Raw genomic sequence first — 17017 nt, 5'->3', positions numbered from 1 at the left:
CTTACTTTCTGGTGCTACAGATTGCTCTAGCCTCATCTTTTTATTTTAGGGGTTTGATATAGAATATCCTCTGAAAAGCCAGGTGTGGTGGCACACATCTGTAATCCCAGTACTTGGGAGGCTGAGCTGGGAGGATTGAAGGTTTGTGGTTAGCCTTAGAAACCTAGTGAGACTCTGTTTCAAAAAAAAAAAAAAAAAAAAAAAAAACAGGACTAGGGCTATTATTGTAGCTCAGGTGTAGAATGCCTCTGAGTTCCATCACCAGTAACATACACACACACACTATAAATAAACAAATGAACAAATGAACATTACATCCCCTGGAAGAGCTCACATATTGACAACACACACATATTCAGAAATGAAATAATTGAATCATGAGTGTTCTCTTGTCTACCACCAATGGAATTAATAATTTGAGTGGATTAGCCAGGTGTAGTGGCATATGATTGTAACCCCAGTACTTGGGAGGCTGAGACAAGAGGATTATGGGTTCACGGCCAGTCTCAGCTACTTAGTGAGGCCCTCTGCAACTCAGTGAGGCCCTGTTTCAAAATAAAGAATAAAAAATAGGGCTGGGGGTGTAGCTTGGAGGTAGAATGCCCCTGGGTTCCACCCATACTACCACACACACAAAACTTTGGGTGGATTTATTGGGTAGTAACGTAGCAGGTAGGATGGATAGGAGAAAGCATGACTTCGGGGTGTGCTCTTGGGGTCCATAGACAAGTGCACAGGCCCCATCTCCTCCCCTCTCTCTGGTTCTTGCTTCCTTATTCTGAGCTCTGCAGACATGGCCTGGCCTAACGTGGACTCTAAAACCTCTGAAACTGCCAAACTACAAGCTCCCAATGAAACCTTTCTTCCTCCTAAGTTGTCTGTTTCTTTCTTTCTTTCTCTCTCTCTTTCTTTCTCTCTTTTTTTTTTTTTGGTGTATGTGTGTGTTAGTTACTGGGATTGAACCCAGGGGCATTCTCCCTCTACTTTATTTTTATTTTGAAACAGTCTTAGGAGCTTGATGAGAATCTTCCTACTTGCTGAGGCTGTCCTTGAACCTGCAATCCTTCTTTCTCAGCCTCCCAAGCACTTAGATAACAGGCTCCGGCTATATTTTTTTGTGTGTGAGCACGCGATGAATACCTGATGTACTGCCACACTCCTTGGGGAATCTTGATGTTCACAGTCAAGTCCGGGGCTCAGGAATTCCTAGGTGGAAACATAACATTTTAAATAAAGATAGTGACCAAGGTGTGCACTTTTAAGAGATTAGTCTGTAATCCCAGTACGAGAGACAGACAGGAAGATCAAGGTTCAAGGTTAGCCTCAGCAATTTAATGAGACCCTCAGCAACTTAGTGAGACTCTGTTTTAAAATAAAATAAATGCTGGGTTATAGTGGTGCTCACTTGTAATCCCAGTACTTGGGAGCCTGAGAGAGGAAGATTGTGGGTTCATGGCCAGCCTTAGCTACTTAGTGAGGCCCTGTTTCAAAATAAAGAATAAAAAAGGGCTGGAGGTATAGCTCAGAGGTAGAATGCCCCTGATCCCCAGTACCACAAAAATAAATAAATAAATAAGTAAATAAATAAACAAATAATGCTAGGAGTATAGCTTGAAGGTATAATGATCCTGGGTTCAATCTTTAGTACCAAATAAAATAAGTAAAATAAAATAGGGTTGGGGTATAGCACAGAGAGGTAGAACTTCCCTAATTCAGTTTCTACTACCAAAAAAAAAAAAAAAAAAAAAAAAAAAAAGCTGGGCTCCTGTAGTTTTTAAGAGTCCTTCCTCCTGGGCGGAGGCGAGGCCTTTGAGTGCTGCATTGACTGGTGCCCTCCTGGCTTTCTCTCCCACAGTGGGCTCATCGGGCGGAGCTGGGCCATGCTGTTCGCCAGTGGAGGCTTCAAGGTGAAGCTGTATGACATCGAGCAGGAGCAGATAACCAAGGCCCTGGAGGACATCAGGTACCTGGCCGTGTCCGGGGCTGGGAGGGACACCTCAGCTCTCGGTTACTCTACTCTCGATTGGTAGAGCCTAGAAATATCTGCCATCGCACCTTTTCTTTTTGTTTTTTTCTGATTCTGGAATTACACTCAGGGACATTCTGCCTTTGAGTTACATCCCCATTCTTGTTGAAATTTCATTTTGAAACATGATCTCACTAAGTTGCTGAGAGTCTTACTGAGTGCTGATGCTGGCCTTAAACATGGAATCCTTCTGTCTCAGCCTCCCAAGGTCTGGCAGGCATGTGCCACCATGCCTGGCTATACCCTAGTAAAGTTTGTCTTTTTGTTTAGCATTTCTGGGGACCAAATCCAGGACCTCAGCATCTGAGCAAGGGCTTCACACCGAGCCACACCCACTGCTTGGGCCTAGTAACTGCGATACATTAAGTTCTCACAATAAACCTTGTTGAGGTGGATATTAGTGCCATGATTTTATGATAAAACCTGGGTCTGTGAATGTTTAGTAACCTGCTCAGCTGACTTAGGATTCCCAGTAAGACACAAGACATAAGCCGCCCCTCTGGCCTGTCTGACCTTGAAGACATGTGAAGTTGCTGTTTGTATTACACACTTTAAGAGAGTCTTCAGCTGGAACCATAACATGGTGTTTGACATAAACAAATACTAGATCATGCGTCTAAGGTTAGGAGGCCTAATAATGAAACGAAAGTCTATGGCCCTGCCCAACCCAAGCTCTGTAGCATCACCAGGGCCTCATAGCACCGTTTGGACCTCACTCACCTGTTCCTGCCAGAGCAACAAACATTTATTGTGTTGTGCTTAACACTTTCCTTACCTTCAAAACACGACTATCATGGTGTTCCCGTCAGCATTCTTGCAGCTATAATCTAAAGACTGACCACGTAACTTAGAGGGAGGAAGGTTTGTTTTCTTCTGGATTCAGGTTCAGTCCACATGAGGTGGGGACTGCGAATCTCAGGGCATGGTGGTGGGAGGTGGAGAGAGAGAGCACTCACCAGCTGTGCTCCTAGCACCCCGGAGGCCAGAAGCAAGAGAGAGCAGGGGAGGAGGAAGCACTTATAACCCCCAGGGCGCAGCCCCGCCACCCTCCTCCAGCACACCCTGCCGCCCCACCCCTACGCTACCACCAGGGGAATCCAGTACAATGGAATAGCCAGCGCTGGGATCACAACCCTCAATACAGTCACGTCAGCTCCAACATTAACAGATGAGCTCTTTAGGGACAATTTTATATTTAACTATAGCACTGTCATGGTGGGGACATCTGTAATCCCAGCTCTTGAGAGATTGAGATAGGAGGATCACAAGTTTGAGGCCAACCTCAGCAATTTAGACCCTATTACAAAACAAAAAATAAAATAGGACTGAGGCTATCGCTTGGAGATAGAATACTCCGAGTCTAATAGCTAGTGTCAAAAAAAAGAAAAAAAAAAAAGAAAAGAAAAGTATGACTGAGTGAGAAAACCTTAAACTTCTACTCTTGGCTGTGAGTGGCCATAGTGCCTCCCAGGAACAGCACAGGGTGTCTGTCCTCCTGCTCTGAGGCTCCTTGTTGTTACAGCCTTCCTCAGGGTACTCCCTGGGCTCAGGCCAGAGCACTGGGAATTGCTGGGGGTTCAGATCCATCCAGAAGGCCTGTCAGGCACAGATAGGTAACATGAGGACACACACCCAGCACCTTGTGTCTGATGCCCAGAGAATCACGTTGAGCCTGGGCTTCTGGAACCACTTCCTTGGATGTATTCTACCTCTTATTTTCTTTCCTTTTATTTTTTTTTGTGGTACTAGAAATTGAACCCAGGGGCATTCTGCCTCTGAGCTACACCCCAGCTCTATTTTATTTTTATTTTGAAATACAGTTTTACTAAGTTGCTGAGAGCCTTGCTAAGATGCTGGGACTAGTCTTGAACCTGCGATTTTACTGTTTTGGACACCCAAATACTGGGATTACTGGGCGACCACACCCGGCTCCTTTTTTCCTTTCTTGTAGGATGGGAATGAAACCCAGGGCCTCCTATAAGTGTTCTACCACTGAGACAAACTCCTATTTTTCTTTTTAAAAACTAGGTTAAAGGCTCTCCTTTGATCTTACTACTTTACTTAGTTAAGAGCTATGTTTTGCCACATATGGCGGCACATGTGTATAATCCCAGTGCTTGGGAGACTGAGACAGGAGGCCAGCAGGGTTGAGGCCATCTCAGCAATTTAGTGAGAGCCTCCACAACCTAGCGAGATCCTGTTTTAAAATAAAAGATTAAAACCGCTGGGAGTAGCTGCATGCAGTGGTGCACACTTGTTATCCCAGTACTTGGGAGGCTGAGACAGGAGGATCACAGGTTCAAGATCAGTCCCAGCATCTTAGCAAGGCTCTCAACATCTTAATGAAACCCTGCTTCCAAATAAAACAAAATATGGCTGGGGGTGTGGCTCAAAGGTATTATGCCTCTGGGTTTAATCCCTACCCCACAGAAGAGCCATGTTTCTTTATCATTAGTGTCCAAATTGATTGAACTTTTCGATATCGGTCTGTAAAATTTTTGAAGGAGAAAAATGAAAACAATTGATTATTCTTAGTAGCCATATTCCAGAGGAGCGAATGTACTGAATTGTTACGCATCTAAGATTTTTAAAAGGACACATGCAAATCTTTCCTCTGGAGCTGAGCCTTTATTTTTGTCCATTGGAGCGAGTTACCTGAGCTGGGAAGAACTGGTTCTTCTTCTTGGGCAGGAAGCAGCGGATCCTGGGATCCTGGGGCGTTTGTGCCCTCCTACCTCTCTCTCCTCAAATTACTGCTGGCAGGAAAGTCAGAGCACCTGGGAGCGCTGCATTCTCTACCAGAAGCGGCTTACAAGCTCTCCAGGCCCTTTTCTTTCTTGATCTTCAAACGCTCCATTCCTGTGTAGAAAGATGGAGTTCAGAGGACTGAGACCTAACCATGTGTTTGCAAATGTTTTCTTCAGTGAGATGAGTTCTGCATTGCCAAATGTTTTCATCCAGCGAAGAAGTATCACTGCTTCTCTCAGTACGCACAGTACGCGCAGTACACGCAGTACACGCAGTATGCCAGCCACTGGTTAACAGTGACTGTGAACTGTCAGTGTCACATCACTGCTCCCACGGTCCCTCGGTCCCTCGCTGTGCAGAGACCAAAGGTTAAAATGGCCCCTGACCACCTTATGCAAACATAATGTAAGGAGCCAGGCCTGGTGGCGCACACTTGTAACCCAGTACTTGGGAGGCTGAGATAGGAGGATCATGTGTTTGAGGACAGCCTCAGCAAGTAATGAGATTCATCAACCTAGTGAGACCCTGTTTCAAAATAAAAAAAAATAGGGCTGGGGGTATAACTTGGAGGTAGTATTCTCCTGTATCCAGTCCTTGGTAAAACACACACACATACTCACAAGATTTTAAGGAACCAACTTTATACTTTTTATTAACAGTATCTGTCTCTTATCTGTGGATGATATTCCAAGGGCCCCAGTAGGTGTCTGTAATCACAAATAGGACTACTGTATAAATAACTAGCTTTTCTACATGTACATACACATCATTAAGTCTGGTTTATAAATTAGGCTTAGTACACATTTAACAATAACTATTAATAAAACAGAATAAGTATAGCAACATACAGTAATAAAATTTTGTGAATGTGGTCTCTCTCTCTCTCTTTTTTTTCCTTGGTGGTACTGGGGTTCCTGGAAGCCCTTCTACCTCCGGGCTACACTCCCAGACCTATTTTTTAACTTTTTTATGTGGAAACAGGGTCTTTTAAGCCAGCGAGGCTGGCTCCGAACCAGCGCGATCCTCCTGTCTCCGCCTCCCAAGCGCGGGGATTACAAGCGTGCGCCACTAGCCTGGCTGAATGTGGTCTCTCTTAAAAGTGCAAAGATGGCTGGGCGTGGTGGCACACACTTGTAATCCCGGTACTTGGAAGGCTGGGACAGGAAGATCCAGGTTTATGGCCAGCCTCAGCGATTTGTGAGGCCCTCTGCAACTTAGTGAATTCCTGTTTCAAAATAAAGAACAAAAATAGGCTTTGGGTGTAGCTTGGAGGTCAAATGCCCTTAGGTTCATCCCCGGTTGGGGGGTTTCAAAGATAGTTGGGTGTGGTGGCCCACACCTATATCCCAGTACTTGGGAGGCTGAAACAGGAAGATTGCAGGTTTGAGGACAGTCTCAAGTGTGAAACTCATCCTAGACCCAGTTTCAAAATAAAAAATAAAATAGGGCTAGGGTGTATATCAGAGGTAGAATGCCTCTGGGTTCCCCAGTAACACACACACACACACACACACACACACACACAACTAATTAAATAAAAGAGTATATACATATACATACATACATACATATACATATACATATACATATACATATATATATATATATATATATATATATATATACCTGTGGGCATTAAACTCAGGGACCTTCTACTTCTGACTGTGTCTCCAGCATTGTTTAATTTTAACTTGGAAGCAGAGTCTCACTACATCTCGGTGCACTGGCCTCCGCGCTGCGCCGCTCTTGCCCCAGCTCCCTGGTGCTGAGACCCCAGCGTGAGCGCCGCGCCTGGCTTCCAAGATTCTTCCCACTGAGTCACTGGAGCACTTTGTAGGGTCTCAGAAAGTGAGTCTCTCTGGCTGCATCTGTCATAGGCTCTTCTCTTGCCATCTATCCACCCTTGCAACTTGATTCACTTCCCACATTTTATAGCTGACAATTTCACTACTTTTATACTGAGTATAAATTAGAACTATTAACCGCTATTCTTCTTAAATGCAAGTGACACATCTTGATTTTTTTTTTTTTTTGGTGGTACTGGGTTTCTGGAAGCCATCTACCTCTGGGCTACACTCCCAGACATATTTTTATATTTTTATTTGGAAACAGAGTCTTTTAAGCCAGCGCAGCTGGCTTCGAACCTGCGCAATCCTCCTGTCTCCACCTCCCAAGCGCGGGGATTACAAGCGTGCACCACGACGCCCGGCTTGATTCTTGATATATGATTCATTTCATTAAAAAAAAAAAAAGTAAGGCCAGGTGTGGTGGTGCACACCTGGAATCCTAGCACTTGGGAGCCTGAGCCAGGAAGATCTCAGGTTCAAGGCCAACCTCAGCAACTTAGTGAGGCCCTTTACAAATTAGACCTTGTTTCAAAATAAAAGCCAAAATAGGACTGAGGGCAGAGCTCAGAGGTAGAATGCCCCTGGATTCCATGTCCAGTACTACAAGAAAAAAAGAATATAAATTTGGAAAAAGAATATAAAGTTGATTTTTTAAAAATATTAAGTCAGACGTCAAGCCCATCTTCAGCAAGTTAATGAGACCTTCAGCGCCTTTGCAAGACCCCGTTTCAAAATGAAAAAATAAAAAAGGTTGGGGGTATAGCTTGGAGGTAGAATGCCCCTGGGTATATTCCCTTGTACAAAAAAAAGACCTTAGAAAATTAAAGAAATTATTGTCACAACTGGTACCATGCCAAGGAATCCCAATGAATTAAAAACAATGAAAAGCTGTCATACAAGGCTAATTTTTCTTTTATGTTATTTATGTTTTGTTGATGCGTTGTAATTATGCAGCATAGTGAGGTTGAAAGTGCTACAGATGTATCAAACACACGCTGGGTGTGTTTCCCTCGCCCCCCCCCTCAGCCCCGCGGTCCTGAGGCTGGTGGTGGCTTCGTAGGTGAACTGGCCTCATTTGAGCTGTTTCCTTCCTAGATTCCTCCCTAATGCTCTGTCCCTTGTCCCTTCCTTTCTCCTCATCTAGGTGAAGCTCGTTATGTTTTCTATTTTCTCTTTAGAGAAAACATTCTACTGTTGACTTTCTCAGACTGGCTGATCTCACTTAGCACAACGTTCCCTAGTCCCGCTCATTTTCCTACAAAAATTTAAGTTAGAATCCTGCAGCGATGCAGGCACACCCATGTTTACAGCAGCGCAATTCACAGTAGCCAGGTTATGGCACCAACTCGGGTAGCTCAGCAGATGAGTGGAGAGAGAAAATGTGGTCTGTACGCACACCGGAGTTGCACTCAGCCATAACAGAGACTGGTCTCCTCACAAGGAGGCACACGAGCCACCCGGGCCTGGCCCGCGCGCCTCCGCCGAGGGTAGCTAGCGTGGGAAACGGACGCGCAGTCTCCTGCCCACCTTGTCTTTGTCCCCTCGTGTGCCCAGTGTGTGGCACCTCTTGGGTTTCAAAGGAGGAAACGATGCATTTTTGTTAGAACAGAAATTGAGCGAACAAAGTTTTGGTCTGACCGCAGGTCTAGAGTGGTTTACATAATCTTATGATTTAGACCAGGTAGAGAGTCACCCTCAGGCAGAGGCCGTGTGGCATCTTGGGTGGGGGGCTTACCCTCCCCACTCCAGGGAGGACCGAGCTGCATCCGAAATCACTGTTTTGGGTACCGCTCCTCTTCCATCGCAGGCTCTCCCCTGCCATCACTGTAGATGTCACCGTGGTACTTGGGTCCATCTCAAAATGACTCAGCTTTTTACTGTTTTATTTTTGGTACTGAAGATTGAATTTAGGGGCATTCTACACCCCCAGCCTTATTTTATTTTTATTTTGAAACAGGGTCTCATTAAGTTGCTGAGGCTGGCCTTGACCCTGCGATCCTCCTGTCTTGGGCTCCCAAGTACTGGCATGACAGACGTAATCCCTGGCATGACAGACGTAATCCCTGGCATGACTCAGCTTTTTAAGTAGAGAAGTTAATGAACCACCGGTAGTGATCTCTTAAACAGGGTAGCTGCCCTGCAGGCCATCTCCTAAGTAGCTGAACTTATTTCTGAACCCAGGTTCGGCTCACATCCAGTCTCTTGTTTTTGATTTACCCCCATCTTTCCTGCCCTGGCCTAAATTTTATCTTCTCTTCTGTTCGGATCTGGATCTGGATTCCTATGGATGACTCTTGTGTTCTGATTGGAAACTTCTTTTCATTCTCCCACACACCTTTATTTTTTTGTGTGTGTAGGTGGTACCAGGGATTGAACCCAAGGACATTCTATCTCTGAGTACACCCCTAGCCTTCTTATTTTTTGTTTTGAAACAGGGCATCACTAATTTGCTGAGGCTGTCCTTCAACCTGCAATCTTCCTGTCCCAGCCTTCTGTGTCCGGGGATTACAAGTGTGCACCACTACACCCAGTTTTGTCTTTCTTGTTAAGGCTGAATAAATCAGTATTCATTTTATATGTTACCACCCAGTAAATCCACTCAAACTATTCACTCACAAAGGATTTGTTTGCTGATGTGCTTAGAATCCATGTGGTCCAATCTTTTTACTTCTGAAGTTTTTGCCTGACAGTATGTGCGCTCTGCCCAGGGATGATCTATGTCCAAGCCATGATAAGTCATAGTTCTTCCTTTTTTAATGTGGTAGTGGGATAGAAGTTAGGGGCATTCTACCTCCAGCTACACCCCCAGCTTATTTTTTATCTTTCATTTTGAAACAGGGTCTCACAAAGTTGCGGAGGACCTCACTAAGTAGCTGAGGCTGTCTGTGAACTGCGATCCTCCTGTCTCAGCTTCCCAAGTACTGGAATTACAAGCGTGCACCACCACATCCAGTTTGACACTTCATATTTCTATAAATTGGCAACACACAAGTTAAAAGACAATAAAAAATTTACTATAGCTGGGTGTGGTGGCGCACACATTTGTCAGCATTTGGGAGGCTGAGACCGGAGGATTGCAGTTCGTGAACAGCCTCAGCTACTTAGTGAGGCCCTCTGCAACTCAGTGAGACCCGGTTTCAAAATAAAGAATAAAAAATAGGGCAGAGGGTGTAGCTTGGAGGTCAAATGGCCCTGGGTTCCATCCCCAGACCTGCAAAAAAAAAATTTACTATAACTATCAACAAACATAAGCAATCTGAGTATAAATATAAGAACAATTTAGAAGACATTCATAGAGAATTTTTTTCTTTCTTTCTTTTTTGGTGGTACTGGGGTTCCTGGAAACCCTTCTACCTCCGGGCTATACTCCCAGACCTATTTTTATACTTTTTAAATTTAGAAACAGGGTCTCTTAAGTCAGCGCGGCTGGCTTTGAATCTGCACAATCCTCCTGTCTCCGTCTACCAAGTGCCGGGATTACAAGTTTTTTTCAATTGTATTGAAGGATAGTAAAGACCTGCCATCCGTCGTCTAGCTTCCTGGGAGTAGGGTGCAGGGAGGGCTGGTGAAGCCTCTCTGGCCTGAGCCGGTCAGGAGTGACCCGGTTTTCGGGCACGGTCACAGCAGTGGGCTCTGGGCCCGGCCAGGTCGCTCACCGGTGCTGATTGTCTGTGTTCACAGGTCCTGCTGTTGCTTGGCTGTCAATAGCACTGCTCAAACGATTGCTTCACTCCCCTATTTGTTTGTCTTCCCCAAAAGAAATAACTGCTTTATCTGATTGGTAAGGGTTACATAGGCTGAAACACTTGGGGAGGGCACAGCTCAGGGGTAGCGCGCTTGCCTGGCACGAAGGAGGCCCTGGGTTTGAGCCCCAGTAAAACACACACACACGCACGGACGCACATAGACTGCTTGGGGAGAAGTCACAACACTTTGGCCGTGTCAGATGACAGGGTTAGGAGTGACTTTTGGTGACCACTCTGAGCAGCATGCTTCTGTCACGACCCTGCTGTGCGCCTCCTTGTCTGTGGGCCCGCATGTTGACAGCGCTGGGCTGTAGAGGCCTAGGTGGGGTCAAGGGTGGGGGCTCAGGCATGGTGAGACTCCCGCCTCACTGCTGTCTGTGTTATTAGTCTGTTCTGTGTGGCTGTAACAGAATACCCAGGGGGTGCTTTGATAAAGGAGAGAGGTTTACTTAGCTCACAGTCTGGAGGCAGAGCTGGCTTTGGGCTGTGGTATCACAAGCAGCACACCTTTAGACAGAGGTGTGCTGAGTCCCACCATCACCTGCCTGGAGGAGGGAGAACTTCTGGGTGCCCAGGAGAAGAGGGAGCAACAAGAGGCCGGTCCTGCTCGCGGTCAGCTTCCACGGGGTGCTGGGGGATGTCTCCTACTGCACACCCAAGTTTAGGTGCTTCACCAGGAACTTTACAAATTATTTTATTTTATTTATTTATTTTTGGCGGGTCTGGGGATGGACCCAGGGGCATTCGACCTCCGAGCTACACCCCCTGCCCTATTTTTTATTCTTTATTTTGAAACCGGGTCTCACTGAGTTGCGGAGGGCCTCACTAAGTAGCTGAGGCTGTCCCTGAACCGTGATCCTCTGGTCTCAGCCTCCAGAATGCTGAGATTACAAGCGTGCGCCAGCACGCCTGGCTGCCTTTTTTTTTTTTTTAACATATAAATGCTCATTTTGAAAAAAATATCAAAAACAGAAGTATAAAAAGGTAGTATTTCACCTCTAGTCTATATTGACATTTTCTTCCCTCTGATTTTAAATAAAAATCTAACTTTGCTGAAGCTAGACTGCAGTGTTCTGCTGACCTCTAGAGGTCTACCTGGGTGGAGCAGTGCAGCCACTTGCTAGGGAGGGTTCATACCAGGTGACAGGGAGGCCAGCCCTGTGCAGGCCACACGTGCCCCCCCCCCATTAATGTGTTAGAATGAGACAGGTGTGGTGACACACACCTGTGATCCCAGTACTTGGGAGGCTGAGACAGGAGGTTTGCGGCCAGCCTTGGGAACTTAGTGAGGTCCTCCACTATTCAGTGAGGCCCTGTCTTAAAATAAAAAATAAGATAGGACTGGGATGTAGCTCAGAGGTATAATGCCCCTGGGTTCAATCTCCAGCACCACAAAATAAGATAAATATAAACAAGTGAAAAAGAAAATCCAGGTGAATAATCATATATTTTCCATGTATGTGATCTACAAAGTTCAAGGCAGAAGTTCCTCCAAAATAATTGGTCAGAAAATTGTAATTAGTCAGGCGTGGTGACACACCTGTGATCCTAGTACTTGGGAGGCTGAGACTGGAGGATCACAGGTTCAACACCAGCTTCAGCAAATTTGTGACTCTCAGCAACTTAGTGAAATCCTGTTTTGCCGGGCGTGGTGGCGCACGCTTGTAATCCCCGCGCTTGGGAGGTGGAGACAGGAGGATGGCGCAGGTTCGAAGCCAGCCGCGCTGGCGTAAGAGACCCTGTTTCAAAAATATAAAATAGGTCTGGGAGCGTAGCCCGGAGGTAGAAGGGCTTCCAGAAACCCCAGTACCACCAAAAAAAAAAAAAAAAAAAAAAAAAAAAAAAAAAAAAAGAAATCCTGTTTCAAAGTAAAAATAAATAAATGGCTAGGCATGGTGGTGCACACATGTAATCCCAGTACTTGGGAGGCTGAGAAAGGAGGGTCATAGGTTTGAGGCCGGGCTCAGCAACTTGGTGAGGCCCCAAGCAACTTAGGTTCTGTTTCAAAGTAAAAAATAAAAAGGGCTGAGGTGTAGCTTGGAGGTTGAATGCCCTGGGTTCCACCCCCAGTACCATAGATAAATATTTTAAGGAGGGCTGGGATGTAGCTTGTAGGTAGAACGCCTGTAGGTTCAGTCCCCAAAGGACAAAAAGCAAACGTTGATGGTGGTTAGTTCTGGAAGGCTGAAATGTGGCTCATTGTCTTTTATTTGGTCTTTTCTTTCTCAGTACTGAGAAAGCTGGCCTCCCTGTCACTGGTGTGAACCCTCGCTAGCAAGCGGCTGCACTGCTCCACCCAGGTAGACCTCTAGAGGTCAGCAGAACACTGCAGTCTAGCTTCGGCAAAGTTAGATTTTTATTTAAAGTCAGAGGGAAGAAAATGTTGTCAATGTAAAGTAGACTATGGGTGACATATTACCTTTTATACTTCTAATTTTGATGTTTTGTTTGTTCAAAATGAGCATTTAATTTTTTTTTTTTTTTTTGGTGGTACTGGGGTCCCTGGAAGCCCTTCTACCTCCGGGCTACACTCCCAGACCCATTTTTATATTTTATTTGGAAACAGGGTCTCTTAAACCAGCGCGGCTGGCTTCGAACCTGCAGGATCCTCTTGTCTCCGCCTCCCAAGTGCGGGGATTAGAGCGTGCGCCACCACACCCACATTAATTGTTTAAAAAAGAAAGAAAAGAGCCGAGGGGCATTCTACCTCTGAACTATACCCCAGTCCCTTTTCATTTTTTAAATTTTCAAACAGGGTCTTACTGAGTTGCTGAGGCTGGTTTTGAACCTGCCATTCTCTTGTCTCAGCCTCCACACACGGGGTCACAGGCATGTGCCGCCGGCCGTGCCCGTTGAGTGGCATTAAGTACACGCCCGTCGCTGTGCGGCCGTGACTGCCATCCACTCCCAGAACATTCCATCTTCTCACACCGAGACTCAACCATTGTGCACTGGCTCCTCATCCTCCTAGTGCCAGCCCGGCACCCACCCTTCTACATCCTGGCTGCCGCGCTTGGCCGCTCTTGGCTCCTCAGAGAAGTGGAATCATGGGCTTTTTTCCACCCCCCTGATTCAGCATGACGCTCTCAAGGTTCATCTACTGTAGCATGGATTAGAATTTCCCTCCTCTTCAGGGCCGGGTGATATTTCCATGTTTGTACGTATAACCTCTCGTTTTTTTCAATTTTGTATGCTGCTTCTGCTCTTGGCAATTGTGTGTGATCCTGCTATGAACACAGCCATATGAAAATTTAAGAGCCTGCTTTCCAATCTTCGGGGGCATATGCCTGGAAATGGAATTGTGGGACGGGCAGTGACGCAGTTTTTAACTTCCTGCTGAGTCGTGCAGCTGCACGGCTCTCAACCGCACCAGCAGTGGGGAGGCTTCTAGCTCCTGGAATCCGCAAGGCCACGTGTAGTTTTGTTTTGTTTTGTTTTGTTTTGGTACTGGGGATGAAACCCAGGAGCACTGTACCTCCGAGCTAAACCCCTAGCCCTATTTCCAGTCTTTTTTACTTTTTTTGGAAACAGGGTCTCACTGAGTTGCCACGGGCCTCGTTAAGTAGCGGAGGCTGTCCGCAAACGCAATCCTCCTGTCTCAGCCTCCCGAATGCTGGGATTACAAGTGCGCGCCACCACGCCCGGCTGTTTCCCGTTTTTTGATGGTCACATCCTGCTGGGTGGGTGGCCCCTCAGCGTGGGCCCGCTTGCGAGTTTCTGACCCCTCTGCTTCTTCCCAGGAAGGAGCTGCGGCTGCTGGAGCAGGAGGGCTCCCTGAAAGGCGCGCTGGGCGCCCAGCAGCAGCTGTCGCTCATCAGCGGCTGCGCCGACCTCGCCGCGGCGGTAGAGGGCGCTGTGCACGTGCAGGTGAGTCCAGCCTGGGGAGAGCCGAGAGGCCGGGAGACAGGGCTTGCAAGGTCAGTTCTGTTTGGGGAAAGAGGGTCTTCACAACCACTCCTCCACAGATTTTTATTAAACACCTGCGACGACTTTATAGGTGGTATCATTTTGAGCAAAATTAGACATTCTGAATGGCTAACACTTTTTAATCCACTTTTTAAACAAGAGGTGATTATATATATATTTGTATTAGGGATTGAATCCAGAGACATTCTACTCTGAGCTGCACTCCCAGCACATTTTATTTTATACATTTCTAAAACTTTGAAATGGTCTTGCTAAGTTGCTGAGGCTGGTCTTGAACCTAAGATCCTCCTGTCTCAGCCTCCCAAGTACTAGGGTTATAGGCATAGGCTACTGTACCAGGGTGAGAGATGATATTCTTGTTTTCATACTTAAGTAAAAACGTAAAGAAATCACTTAAAACATAACCTGTCGTTTGTGTTGAGTCTTTCCAACAACTTCACTTAATCCCCCCCCCCCCCCCCGCAATCCCATTACTGGGGAGGCTGAAACAGGAGGATTGCAAGTTTGAGACCAGCCTCAGCAACTTCGACTCTGTCTCCGAATAAAACATAAAAAGGGCTGGGGGTGTACCGCGGAGGTAGAGGGCCCCTGGGTTCCCACAAAAAGAAGACTCCTCCCAAGCACTGTTCCGAGCGTAGAGAGGTTGGAGATGCCAGCAGGCTAGGGTGGCCCGAGCCTTCCCAGAGCCCCTCCTCTGCAGCTCAGCGCCCGCCGCAGGCAGCCTGCCCCGGGCTCCAGGCTGCTGGAGGAGTCATCATCGGTTCTGCTTCTCGGGGTCTCACGTTGCTCTAAGCTGAGTCCTGGACCCGGTCAAATGGGCCGCGTGCCTCAGAGTGGCCGCAGCGGATCCCGGGACCCAGGGCTGGGCTGGGCGGCGCGGAGCCTCTGCTTCCTTCCACAGGCTGTCTCCATCGGGAGGTGGCGGGAGGACCGCTTGCGACCCCCTCCTCTCCCGGGCAGGCTCCCTCACCTGCTGTTTGACATTCTGCAGCTCTGGCTACTTTGGTCTGTAAATAGTATTTGCCAGACTCTTTCAACAGAGGCCACATTCATAGAACTTTTATTACAGGATAATTTTTTTTATTAGTTACAGTTGTTCATCTCTTACCATGCCTGATTTATAAATTAAACTTTAAACCGGGCGTGGTGGCGCACACTTGTGATCCCCGCGCTTGGAAGGCTGAGACAGGAGGATCGAGCAGGTTCGAAGCCAGCCTCAGCTACTTAGTGAGGCTCGCAGCAACTTAGCGAGACCCTGTTTCCAAATAAAATATCAAAGAATAGGTTTGGGAGTATAGCCTGGAGGTAGAAAGCCCCTGGGTACTACCCCCAGTACCACAAAAAATAAATAATTAATAAAACTTTATCATAGATATGGACATACAGGAATAAGCATAGGATCTATTTTTAAATTAATTTTATTGGTACATTTTATGCATCATGGTGAGAGATTAAAAGTGATTGTGTGTGTGTGTGTGTGTGTGTGTGTGTGTGTGTGTGTGTGGTGCTGGGGATTAAACCCTGGGGCATTCTACCTCTGAGCTACACCCCCAGCCCCTTTTCCTTTTTTCTTTTTGAAGCGGGGCCTGGCTAAGTTGCGGAGGCTGCCGTCCATCCCATGACCCTCCTGCTCAGCTTCCCGAGGCTGCAGCCACCGGTGTCGGGTGTGTGCACCGAGCCAGGCACATCTCTAAGTACTCCCCTCTGTAACCATGTTCTTATGGTTCCACAACATGATGACTCTATGTTGCTTTCATTTTTTATAACTTTTATCTTTATAAAGCTTATTTATAATTTTTCTAGCACTAGCAGGTGTGAAATAAGTTATGTTCCAGAAGTAATGAATAGATCTATCTTAATTTTTTTTTTTTTTGAGGTAGGATCTTGCTCCAGTCTGGGCGGGTCTTGAGCTCCTGGGTTCAAGCGGTCCTCCTGCCTCACCAGTGCCGGGCCTGCTGGTGTGTGTCACTGACCATGCCTGGCTTTTGTTATATTTCTTTGTCCTCTCTCCCTCTCTCTTCTTTTTTTCTTTCCTCCGATACTGGGGATTGAACTCAGGGCCTTGCGTATGTGAGGCAGGTGCTCTACCACTGAACCATATCCCCAGCCCTTCCATTCCGTTCCCAGTTTTGAAAAAAAAATGTCTATCAGATGATTTCTATAACCATTTGAAGCTAGCATGATTTAATTAGTTCAGGCTTAGTTCAGGCTAATGGGTCTTCCTTGAATCCTGCTTTTTTTCTTCTCTCTCTCTCTCTCTCTCTCTCTCTCTCTCCCTCTCTCTCTCTCGTTATACTGGGAATTGAACCAAGGGCATTCTACCTCTGAGCTACACTACCTACCAGCCCTATTTTTTATTCTTTATTTTTGAGACACTGTCTCACTAAGTAGCTGCGCCTTGACCCTCTTGTCTGGCAGCCTCCCAAGTACTGGGATGACAAGCATGTGCCACTACACCTGTATCTTGTTTTCCAAACACGGAGAACCCAGCCAGGTACATCTATAATCCCAGTACTTGGGAGACTGAGACAGGAAGATTGCAGGTTCAAGGCCAGCCACAGAAACTTATCAAGATCCTTTTACAAAATAATAAATAAGAAGTAGTAGAGGTGTAGGGCCAGGCGTGGTGGCGCACGCTTGTCATCCCCGCGCTTGGGAGGCGGAGACAGGAGGATTGCACAGGTTCGAAGCCAGCCTCAGCTGGCTTAAGAGACCTTGTTTCC

The 17017-nt window shown here is 46.6% G+C and overlaps 1 protein-coding gene across 2 annotated transcripts in view; it reads left to right on the top strand.

Annotated features, from left to right (window-relative positions):
* CRYL1 (crystallin lambda 1) overlaps window positions 1–17017 on the top strand; it is a gene marked incomplete at both ends in the record, with an annotated part of 99593 nt that overhangs the window by 12558 nt on the left and 70018 nt on the right. For both annotated transcript variants that reach the window (XM_080689824.1, XM_080689823.1), the window contains 2 exons: window positions 1856–1963; window positions 14108–14234. In XM_080689824.1, the coding sequence (XP_080545950.1) occupies window positions 1856–1963; window positions 14108–14234 (235 nt within the window). The remainder of the gene's footprint in view (window positions 1–1855; window positions 1964–14107; window positions 14235–17017) is intronic.

The sequence above is a fragment of the Muscardinus avellanarius genome, assembly GCF_963383645.1.
Source record: "Muscardinus avellanarius genome assembly, chromosome: 2".
Classification (NCBI taxonomy): domain Eukaryota; kingdom Metazoa; phylum Chordata; class Mammalia; order Rodentia; family Gliridae; genus Muscardinus; species Muscardinus avellanarius.
The sequence above is the reverse complement of the archived record's forward strand: the minus strand, read 5'-3'. Positions and strand labels throughout refer to the sequence as shown.